The following is a 12,675-nucleotide window of genomic DNA, read 5'->3' as shown; positions in this document are numbered from 1 at the left end:
TTTATTGTTTTCTATTTTGATTATGTTGTTTTTTAGTAGGGGATACGACGAAGGATGTAATGTGGTATTGAATAAAAAATATCCATTCTAGCTAATTTCTAACTCCACTAATCATTTATTGGATGAAGAATATTCTTACAACTCCAAAATTATTCCAAAGGGCCTTTCTTCTATATAAATCGTTATACAACAAATTTTAAAGCTAATTCATTTGACTATATTTCTAGAAAGAAAAATTAACAATTAAATTGAATTAATATTTTAACATATCAATTTAATACTAAAAATAAATAAACTAAAAATTAGAAAATCTCTACTTCAAACTCATATGAAACAATTATGGAAAAAAAGACTAATATTAATATGAAAATGAATAACAAATTTCACCAAATATAATATTAAAAATAAATAAACTACAAAATTTAACAATCTTTACTCCAAACTCATATGAAACCATTATGGAAAGAAAGATTAATATTAATAAGAAAGTGATGGTAAAATAAATATATATTAAAAATATACTATTTAATTTTAATAACTTACTTTTACAAAAATAAAAAAACTTAAACAAAATTAATAAAAAAAGGAAAGGGAACCTAGAGAATATTTCCTTAAACTGGGCAATGTCTAATATAGACTTGAACCCCACACACCACACAAGCTGCTTGATTAAAAAACTATTGATGACACATCATTTCACATCAAAGTCTTAATCTAATCGTGACAAGTCTGTGCATCTAAATATTACATTCAAATCTCCACGGTTGCTGCAGATATGATTAACTTCCCACCATCAGCTGTAACTTCAGTGAACTCCCTGGTTGACGGATTAAACAGATAAGAGATGTGTTTTCCTAGGGGGCCAAAAGCGCTGAAAAAAATCTGGTCACGCCACTGTGTAGCGCACGTAAAGAAGCGAATATCGAGGGGATTCGGAAAGGAAGCTACCACACTCCAAACGTCCTTCTCAACATCATACTTCTTTACCTGTTGTTCAGTGAACAAGTACAACTCCCCACAAAAAGAACAAAACTCACGTCTTCTCCATGTTTCTAACCTCGTGTTCCACATGTGTGCCGTCAATCTCCAGGTTCCCTCACTCGGATCGAATACTTCTCCACGATCGAATTCCTCTAACACCATTAATTTACCATCCATGAAAAAACCGCGGCATCCATAGCCGTGCGGTTCGATCATAGGAGGCAAAATTTCCCACTTGTCTGTCTCCACGTTATATGCGTCTACAGATGCAAGACGGAGGTCATCCTCGCCGGCACCGCCAGCGACGTAGACAAGTCCGGTGGAAGAAGAAACACAGCACGCAAAGTATAATCGAGGTGTCGGCATGTCAGCTCCGCGGCTCCATCTGGCAGATTCAAAGTCATACCCCAAATATGGTCAATGTCTAGACTCCAACATAAACACTAAAGGTACTCAACTAAAATCACTTTGCACAATGAAAATATAACAATAGTGAAATGAATTATGTAGAAAAATTTTATGGCCCAAATCTCAGCCCTTATTAGTCCATTAATAAAAGAATAATTAGGGCTCTTGTACCATGGATCATGGCTCTTTAGATCTCTAATACAACTAGTATACATAGGATCCAAAACTTAGGGCTTGAGATGTATTCTACCAAATATTCAATTTATTCATGAAAAATCAAATGAATACATGAGATAGTGTCTTCAGCTCAAGGTCTTTAGATTATTGTTGTCCTTAGCAATGAGTCTTTCTACAACCACGTTATAGCTTCTCAATATGTTAGATCTGCTTCCTCAAATTATAGATATGACTTTCTTCTTGCAAATTTGACCCTCTAGCACTCATATTTGACTCTCTTCTTTCATATATGACCTTTCATCAATCATATTTGACTTTCTTCTTGCATATTTGACCTTCATACACTCATATATGACATTCTTCTTATAAATATTACCTTCTAACACCCAAATATGACTTTCTCCATGGGCCCTAACCTTCCAACACTCATATTTGCTTTCTTATTACATATCTAACCTCACAACACTCCAGCCATATCCTCCTACTCGATATCCTTCTCCCTTTTGGCAGTGACTCCTTTATCTAACCATATCATGGAGAAACTCATCCTCCTTGCTATTTTATCTCCTCTGAGGAAGATTTGTGGCTAGGTCCTTTAGGCTCCCTCTCTCCACAAGTGAAGGTCCTTCTCCACTTGGGTGTCTAGGAATTTCCTTTGGCCTCATATTTATAGTTTTCCTTTAGGTTATTTGAGGAACCCCTGGTCCTTTAAGGGTTTTCCCACTCAAACCTTTAACCATAAATTAGAAGAAAAAGTTAATTGGCTTGGGTCCAAACCCACAACTTTGGGTCAAAACCCCAATCACTTGGGAAACTTGCCCAACAACTCCCTTTTGCTGGGATTCCTTCTATTGGAAATACCTACTGAGCTACCCAAATTCCAACACTTCCTAGCCTTTTATAAGGGACAATTCCAAGTTTTCCAAAAATAAGAGGTTGATAGGGTCATATTTCCATAAGGAGGTACATCTATTCAAACTCTATCATTGCCAACTTTAATAAACTAAGGATATTTCTTGACAAATAGTTGTAATTATCCTATCTTTGAATATTAGGTTGGTATGTATACACACTTGGCTACACATTCTTCTATATGATTTTCCACCTCCACTTAAGAATGGATTGAAAATTTTGGGGCTACTTTCAAATGATTAGCATACAATGTGAGTTGGTACCTATTGGTGATGGCTCCACTCTCTAGTCTCCAACTAGTTGTTATTAAAAATAATAATTCTCAATATAAAGATGTTCTCCATGTTCCTTGGGTGGGAATTGGTATGCTCTCTATTTATTGCATTGCTCATAGCAATAAAAGTGTGAAATTTTGGCTACATAGTGTGGAAATTTTGAGAATCTAACTTTTATTGTAAATTTAGAAATTTCACCTCAATATTGAGGTTTCCTGAATTTATTTGATATGAATTTTTATATGTAGGGTTGAATTTGAAATATCGGTTTACATAAACAAACACCCTACTTCTCTTTAACCCAATTCATAAGGAAAGCAAATAAAATTAATAGTGAACAAGTGTATTTCAATACCACATGTTTAATCACCTAGGGAACATGTCTTAAGAATTTAATAGATTTGAAAATATTTTATTACAATGTTGAGTAATACTCTTTTATATTTTAGATTTGTTTCACTTATCAAATTCAAGTCAAAGTTATGGTGAATCAACATGAATAAATGATCCAAGACGATCCCCACAACAGAATTAATCTAACATACTACCTATGCACCTCCAAATAATCAACCTCAACAATATGTAATTGCATATTTGGAATAAATATCACTACAATCAAGACACCCTTGGTTCATATTTATTTCACATTCAAATGAAAGGTAGATTAACATAGTGTTTTCTGATGGGAAATCTTTGCATTTTCATTTCACCCATGAAATTTTTTAATGTGGAGCCTGATTATCTTCCTAATTCAGGCATCTTGTTTCAACCATGTTTTGATCCCAATCCCCGATAAGGGGGGTGTGGGGGGGATTCCCCCCCACTATTGCTACCTAGGTGGTCCATGGGGTGCGGCTGCATGTTTGGATCCTGCTGTTTCCCCCAAAGCTAAAAATAGATGAAAATAATTGTTTGTAAAATATTGTAATTTCGTAGTCAATCTAGGTCATTCATTAGGTGGATGATATAATGGTAGAATTTATATTCATTTAGGGTTTGTTTCCCTAGAAGGAAACCATCAGTTTAAATGAGGGAATTGTATTGTTTTTGTGTATTATTATTCTAAGTGAGAGAGAGTGTGTGAGAGAGAACAGGAAATCACAGTGGATCTATTATAGGTTATATCTCTTTGTTTTACTCGGTAATATAAAAGGAAGGACTCATTTTTTCTCCGTGGATGTAGCCCAAATTGGGTGAACCATGTATATTTGTGTCTCTCTTGTTTTATGTGTTTTTTTTTTTTGTGTGTTTCCACAATATTTTATGTGTTCCATTGATCTGTAATATATGACTTTATAACAATTGGTATTAGAGTTGAAGGTCTATTTGGCTAATAAACTCATAGGAAATAAGGGTTCTTGGTTCGGGTGGGAGTAATGGCGGAATATGGTAGGTTTAGGGTTGAGAAATTCAATAGCCAAAACTACTAGTTATGGAAGATGCATATGGAAGATTATATGTATCAAAAATATATCTACCTGCCATTGAGTGGAAAATAAAAGAAGTTGATGAGTATGATAGACATAGAATGGAAGATTATCAACAGAACAACACTTGGAACAATACGGCTATGTTTGAAAGCGTTAGTGCCATTCAACATTTCAAAGGAAATGAAAATAAAGGGTTTAATGACAACGTGGGCCAAACTATATGAAAAACCCTCAACCTCAAACAAGGTATTTCTTATAAATCGTTTATTTAATATGAATATGTTAGAAGGTGGATCTGTTGCTGATCGTTTAAATGAATTTAATACGGTTACTAATCAGTTAATTTCTATAGGGATAAATTTTGATGATGAAATTAAGGCTCTGTTATTTTTATGCTCATGTCAGAAAGTTGGAATGTTTTAGTTATTTCCATTAGTAACTTTGTCTTTGGCTCTAGTACGTTAAATTTTGATGATGTCATTGGTGTTATCCTTAGCAAGGAAATGTGACAAAAAATCTCTAGTGAGACATCAGGCCATACTTTGACTGCAGAGACTACGGGAATAAAAATGGAAAGAGGAAAGAGCCCAAGAAATGGTAGTAAGTCAAAAAAAGGCAGATCCAATTCCAAATCAAGGATAGTGTGCCGGAAATTCAAGAAGAAAGGACACTTGAATAAACAATGTAAGTCTCGGAAGGGAAAAGAACACTAGTACAAAGTGAGAGTTTAGTGACTATGTGACTAAAAAAGTTAGTCACCACAGTTATTTCAAGTGAATTACTGCTAGATTTGAGCAATTTTGAGTGACCGAATTAAAAGTGACTAACTTAAATGACTAATTTAGTCTAGGGATCAAATATATGACTAGAATTAAGTGACTCAACTAAAAGCAAATAACTTAAATGACTAATTTAGCCTAGAACTAAAATATATTACTAGAGAATAAGTGATAAAATTAAAAATTATTAGCATAAATTAAAAATGATTAATGCTTTACTTGTAAGGACACATTATCATATTTATACTTGTTCACGTTGGATTTTACATATCTAGGAAACATATATATGACATAGTAAACACTGTTAAGCTTCACATGAGTACATGAATGCATGAAACACCTTGATATTTAAAGTCTTTAATAATTGTGAAAAGGGTTTACAAATTTGCATCATGGTCAAATTTTGTTCTTGATACATTTATTTCATACATTTTTTAACACATTTGACATTTTAACAACACCCTTACACAAATCAATGCATGGGAACATGAAATGACTTGGTTCATGAGGATAACAATTCACTATTTTTAAGATTATCTTGATGGTTTACTTACTTATCTTTTTATAGATGTATGACCAGTTTCTAATTTGAAATATCACATCTTAACACACATTAACAAGGTAGTGATCGAATCCCAATATTGCCACTATTGGTGCATGCTACACACAATTTAGACATAGCACACAATTCTTAAATATTTGATTTTGACATGATTTGGAATTTCTTATTGTTCAAGGGTGCTTTAAAACATACATTGATCTCTAGTCTTAATGGCAATTTTTTCTAAATACGTAGTGGTTAATGTGTTCACATGCTAATGGTATTGCTCATGGTTCATTAGTTGTAATTACACACTTTGGAATGTTACAAATACATCATTTGGGCCACAATTCTACATCTGCAAACTACCCAACTATAAATGGTGATAAATTAACGATAAATGGATGACATTTGAATGTTACAAATGTGTAAGTGGTCCACATTCAACTTTGTTGTCTTCATTGTCCTTAGTAACAACAAAAATTTTGAATATTTCCTTTATTTATCATTGCAAACACATAACTCTTTGACGTCTCAAACATAGTTAATACTATTGTGTATGATGTCTTAATTATGGAATGGTCTCTTGGTGATGATAAAAAAGTCTCAATCTCCAATGCTAATGAATATCATGAATGAATGATCTAATGCCTTACTTGTATAGACAAAATTTGTTATTCATTTTCTAATTTTATTGTTCCATTATATATATGCTTCACTAGAATCTAATGTTATATGTTTAATTGAGCAAGTTTTATTTTTTTATTTTTTCAAGTATAATTTTTTTTTTGTTGCATGAATAAGCATAGTTTTCTAGTAAAAATTATTCAAAATTTGTTCATAATTCATGTTTTTTTTACTATTCGCACACTTATCCTTAACCTTTTACTTTGATAGTGAGTAGTATCAAAACACTAGTCTTTGTTAAGGAACTTTCCTTCATTACTCAATGACCTAGCTTAGCTCGATCTTTATGGATTCCCCCCTTAGAAAAAGATATCATTCAGTGTAGTCTAAAGAATGAGAGAAACCCACCAATGTGACATTGGGTGGCTTGCTTGAGAGTTTTCTTTTAGGCATTCTAGGTGGGGTTAAGAATTTTTTTTTATGAGAGTGTTTGAGTGACGACACAATTTAGAAAATGCTTACAAGAAAATTAGTTTACCTTATTGCCATCACCTAAACTACCTTCGATAAAATCATGAGATTTTAATAACATCTAATTTTGATAAATATTAATTCAATAAAATTAAAAAAATAAGATTAGTATTATTATTGTTATTTTTTGAATATGGCAAAATAGACAACTATAGCGAGCTTGTACTTATGTGACAGAGATCAATTCTATCCACTACCACAATCACCTCCAAGTAGACCCACATTACCTCACACGTGGTACACTAAGCTAATCTAAGTTTAAACCAATAACGTTATAAAAAAATGCCTTAACAACTCATTCTATCATCAACTAATACACACCATGGAGAAAATAAAGACTAACTTTTAATATTAAAAAATATAGCCATCTTATTTTATTTGAAAATCAATTTTAATACAATCACCTCCAAGTATACCCACATTACCTCACACTTGGTACACTAAGCTAATATAAGTTTAAACCAATAACATTATAAAAAATTCCTTAACAACCCATTCCATCATCAACTCATCCACACCATGGAGAAAATTTAAACTAACTTTTAATATTAAAAAATATAGCCATTTTGTTTTAATTAAAAATCAATTTTAACACAATCATCTCCATGTATATCCATATTACCTCGCACATGGTACACTAAGCTAATCTAAGTTTAAACCAATAACATTATAAAAAATGCCTTAACGACCCATTCCATCATCAACTAATCCAAACCATGGAGCAAATTGTAACTAACTTTTAATATTAAAAAATATAGCCATTTTTATTTTATTTGAAATCAATTTTAATATCTGATTTTAGGAAACCCTGTAAAAAAAATTTAATGTGAAAAGTGTAAGTAAATAAAATTTAGTTCATGAAATGCTATGAAAATAATTTATTATAATCAACTAGATTATTATAAACTATTTAGGCTCATGTGCCCAAATCACCTCAAATAAAATTCTTTTGCAAGTGAAAGAAGTATAAATAAATATTTCACTAAATTGTTATAACAAGTCGGATGCTACATGTAAAAATTGGCATTTCTATTATGGAAAGCAATGAAAAGGGGCTCATATGAAACAAACAAAGACTTCAGATTGGATTTATTGCAACACATGCATGTTAGATTAAGCATCTCTAATTTACATAATTCTGCCAGCCATCTTCTCACGCTTGCTTGAATCTAGATCTAAATTGTTGAGATTCCAAGGTATTTTTCACTCTTTGTTTTTTCTTTTTAGCAATTCAATTTTCTTGCTTTATTTTTGAGGTCTTCCTCTGCTCTTATTTTCTCATCGAATTTTTTGGTCTTGTTGAGAATGTTTTGCTGCCATGGTATAACTGTGTGGATTGGAATTTAATCGATCACGAAGGGAAAAAAATGATTAAAATTTAGACATTGTAAATTTGGGGTTTATGGTGCTTTGGTGGTAAACCCTAGGGGTTATAGATCGTATATCCTTCCATGATAATTGGTTGATTGTTTTACATCTTGGCACTATTTCTGAGATGGTGGCATTTATCTAGATCTACTTGGTGAGGCCAGATTTTTGGTGGATCTACTCCGCATCGTCCTGTGCTATTTGCATTAAGTTGTGTCACCATAATGGCGCCCATTCCTCCCAACATAGCGTAGGGAAGCAACCTCTTTTCTACTAGTTGGGTGTAGTTACTGCCTGATCTTATTGGGAGAGGGTTGGTGCCTGCTGGGGGAAAGATGATGCCTAGCAGTAGAGGAAGATTGATGAAAATGTGAGGTGGGAGATTATTAATCACAGATCTCTGCGGCATCCCAACATAGTTTGCTTCAAGGAGGTATTACTGACTCCCCCCCATCTAGCTATACTCATAGAATACGTAGCAGGTGGCGAGCTATTTGAGTGCATTTCCCAGGTGGGACGTTTCAGTGAGGATGAGATTTGTTCCTCTCTCTGTGTGTATACGTCCAATCTCTAGGCAATAAGGAGTGTGTTGAACATTAATGTCGAGAATGAGGAAGGTGGAGAAATTGCACTTCTAGCTTAGCTTGGACCTGCAAAGCATAATCGGGGGTTTAATATTTTGTGAGTAAGTGTAGATTCCACACATTTTTCTAAAAAACCATTCTATTTCAATCCACTCTATATGAATTTCTTTAATAAATTTTGTTTTTTCTCCTTACATAGTTTCAATCCACTTTATATGCATTTCTTTAATAAATTTCATTTTTTCTCCTTACATGATCTAAAGTTTGGGCATTTTTACAAATTACGAGTTTGTTTACACCTCAGATCTCATATATATATGGATCTAAGCATAAGCATTTCTTCAATATAATTTATTTCTGAATATTATTTCTCATTTGATAAATCTTTTATATAATGATTTTACAAATAAAATGTCCAACATCAAAAATGTTTTAGCCATCTAGAGCGAGATATCCAAATATCCATAGGATTAAACATGTTCCATAGCTAGCCCCCCCTAGCCTCTGGAACTTTTGAATCTCCCCAGATCGTGCTTTTCAAAGAAACTAGTTTTTATTATTTTTAACAACCTTCCCCATTATCAGTTCTTATTCAGAATCTCTCGAACTTCTAAATCTCCCCCGACCCTTCTTTTCAAAGAAACTAGTTTTTATTATTTTTAAAATCCTTTCGCATTATGAGTTCTTATTGAGAATCTGGGTATTCTTTGAGTCATCATTTTATTTTTATCCCAAACTCCTAGACATTTGGATTTATGTAAGTTGGTAATTTTATTTTTATCTCGAACTCTTAGACATTTGGGTATTCTTTGAGTGATCATTTTATTTTTATCCCAAACTCCTACACATTTGAACTTACATAGATTGGTAATTTTATTTTTATCTTAAACTCCTAGGCATTTGGACTTACTTAGATTATGCATTTTAATAAACTTGTTTTTTTTGTTTTTTTATTTTTTTTTATTTTACTAAAATTGCACTTCGACTCCCAAACACTTATAACACCTCGATTTCAATAAAGATTAAGAACATTTATGGGTAATATGTAAAGTTTTGGGTAAAAAAATATGTATTCAGGTAACCTTTTACATTTAAATATGTATTATTTGTAATTGTTAGTGTTTATCCACTTATTATTATTTATTTATTACTATTATTATTTAGTTACTGTTTATTTATTTATACAGCTTGAGTGGGCCTAATGGTTAAGAGCATGTGTTTCTTCCTAAGAGGTCACAGGTTCAAAACCAAAGAGGGGTAGAGTATGTATGCCTTGCTAGACTTAGCAATGACCTTAAAAAATAGATATTATTATTCTACAGCCCAGTATGGGATAAATCTCACATAAAAATGTAAATGTAAACCTAAAAATTTAACATTTTTAATCTAATGTAGGTTGTATTTAAAAATCAATCTAATTATTATTATATATAAACACAATATAAATTTAAAATATAAAGAGGTTTATGAACACTCAAAAAAATATAAATAAAGTGGAGGTATGGTAAATAAATAAAACCTCTTTTTATACTTACTCCAAAGGTATGGTAAATAAATATAAATATAAATAAATTAGAGGTATGGTAAATAATTAAAACCTCTTTTTATATTTAGTCCATAAACCTCTTTATATTATGAAGACTCAAGTGAAGCCTATGGGCCAAATACCATATTTATAAAAGAGATATGGTAAATTAATAAAAATATAAATAAACAAGAGGTATGGTAAATAAATAAAATGTTTTTTTTATATTTACTCCAAAAAAAAACATTATTAACCCTAATATTAATATTAATAAAAAAATAGGCTTTATTTATGTGAATCCTATGGGCCAAATTATTATTAATACCATGCAAAAAAAGCATTATTAACCCTAATATTAATACTAATAAAAATAAATATGGCACATGGTATTGACCCAAGGTATTCACGTGGAATGTAGCCTATTTAAAGGGGGAATTAAACCAGCCCTTGGTAGATCCAGAGTAAAGTTGGATCTATGCTGGTTTACTTATTACTATTTACTTTTACTTATTTTCTATCTTTACATTTTAAAACATGTTGTATAAATTACATATTTTTTTATTTTGTATTTTTAAATTTTAAAATATGTTGTAGAAATTACATACTTCGCATTGATTACATCTTCAAATATTTATGCATGCTTCATAAATTGTATCTTTCAATTAGATTATAGTTGTCATTTAAAGCCATAATATACATGCCCTCATTTGAGGCTAATGATGGATGATTGTAATGACAACTTTGAAGGTTATGATTTTAATTTAAACTTGGGTCATTATATAAGGAGAATTATTTTTTGATGAAGGATGTGAGGCTAATCATATTGATTATAGTCCACGATATTAGGATCTTAAATTAGAAATTTAACGGGATATGATGAGCAATTCCTTAAAATTCATTATGCAAGATGGACCTTAATATTTGACTATAGGAGTTATGGTTAAATTTTTATCTCTATTTGACTTTATGGCATCAAGTTGTCTATGATGATCAATGCAGGAAACATGTTCCAAGAATGAGACCAAGAACATTTTTCTAGGCAAACAATGTTAGCTAAGAATGCGAAATCTCAATGTCATTGCCATGTTCATTTTTTTGACCATGAATATCAAGTTGCATGCATGCTTGTAGAAGCTCTATTCTCACTGTGCTTAAGCTCTAGGATCGAGGGTAATGTTTAGTAAGAGGGTAGCAGATGTGCGGGATTTCAATGAATAAGCAAATGCATGTACCAATGAGGAGCATATGTTGATACATGACATCCTTTCGATTGTTGTGGCCAGAGAAAATTCTATGGAAGGAAACAATGCTCCATTATTATTTTTTATCATCTCCTATTTTTGAGTTAGCATGCTTCTATTTTACCATTTCATTATGCCTATGCCATGTAAAGATCAAGTTGAGTTAATTTTACATTTGATTTCCAATATATTCAACAGCTAAATATATTTGTTTTCCCTGTGTAGGTTGGATGATGGGACAACACACTCAGAAATAGGGGCAATGTAAAAGCAACACTCCCAAGAGAAAGAGGCTGAAAATAACATTTGCTTATTTTAATTCAATGGCTAGAACTACAGGTTACTTTGTTCCCTGATCTTTTGAATGCATGTTGAAAGGGTTTGCGAGAAAGAAGTATGGAAATATTCAAAAGGCTCTTAAATCATGCTTGGGTTGGTATTTGGTCCTCATTTAAGTTCTTAAAAACAATCTTCTTATTGGTACCATATTGTTTGTTCAATGGTATTAGTCTCCATATGCATTTCACTCTTATTTTATCAGTCTGTTTATTGAAACTATATCTGATTTTCCATTTAAAGTGTGTAATATGTGTTGAACTTTACTAAAAACAAGTGGAATATTATAGATAGTCCTAAAAGGAGTATACAAAATTCTTCTAAACTCTTATACAAATACTAGGAGAGTTTGTGCCACTAAGGATTTTTTTTTGTAAGTTGTTTGAGATCAGTGTTATATCTTGTTTCAATTATTTTTGAAGTGACAAAATTAAGAATGATTTGAGCATAGGTTTTCCACCGATGTTTTTAATGTCGTGATTCTTTCACCTCATGGTTATTTTGGGCAAGCAAATTTTTTAGCGATGTCTTAAAATACATCGATTGATATGTAAACAATTTTTTTTATAATTGCAATGTCCATTCCATGATATCCTCTCTTAATTGTTTGATTATATTTTAAGCATCACTTTTGTTTTTTCTTTGTATTTTAACTATGAAATTGAAAATACTTGGTATCATGTCCATCTAAACAACAACCAAAGCTTGAAGATGAAAGTAGTATTACACGATATTGATTGAAATTTTGTTAATTGTTTTGTGTTAAAATATTTTCATGACTATTAGAAAAGTTTACTTTCATTTTGTTATTTGATCACATGTTGTTTATATACTTGACCAAGTTCATGTGCTAGAGAATGAGATGTTGTTGCAAATACAACAAGGATTAGACATCACACCTGAGATTATTTATTTTCAAAAGTTATTTATAGCTTGAGATTTTGAGAATGTAACTTAGTT

The 12,675-nt window shown here is 31.6% G+C and overlaps 1 protein-coding gene across 1 annotated transcript; it reads right to left on the bottom strand.

The window, feature by feature from the left end:
• Window positions 1-750: 750 nt before the first annotated feature.
• Window positions 751-1,347, bottom strand: LOC149242597 (F-box/kelch-repeat protein At2g44130-like). The gene has a single exon (XM_089370891.1). The coding sequence runs from the start codon at window positions 1,345-1,347 to the stop codon at window positions 751-753; it is 597 nt and encodes a 198-aa protein (XP_089227017.1).
• Between the last annotated feature and the right edge of the window lie 11,328 nt (window positions 1,348-12,675).

This window comes from Pinus tabuliformis, chromosome 8 (assembly GCF_031772625.1).
Source record: "Pinus tabuliformis cultivar Carrire ecotype Pingquan chromosome 8, CPIR1, whole genome shotgun sequence".
Classification (NCBI taxonomy): Eukaryota; Viridiplantae; Streptophyta; class Pinopsida; order Pinales; family Pinaceae; genus Pinus; species Pinus tabuliformis.
This window is presented reverse-complemented; position numbering and strand designations above follow the sequence as displayed.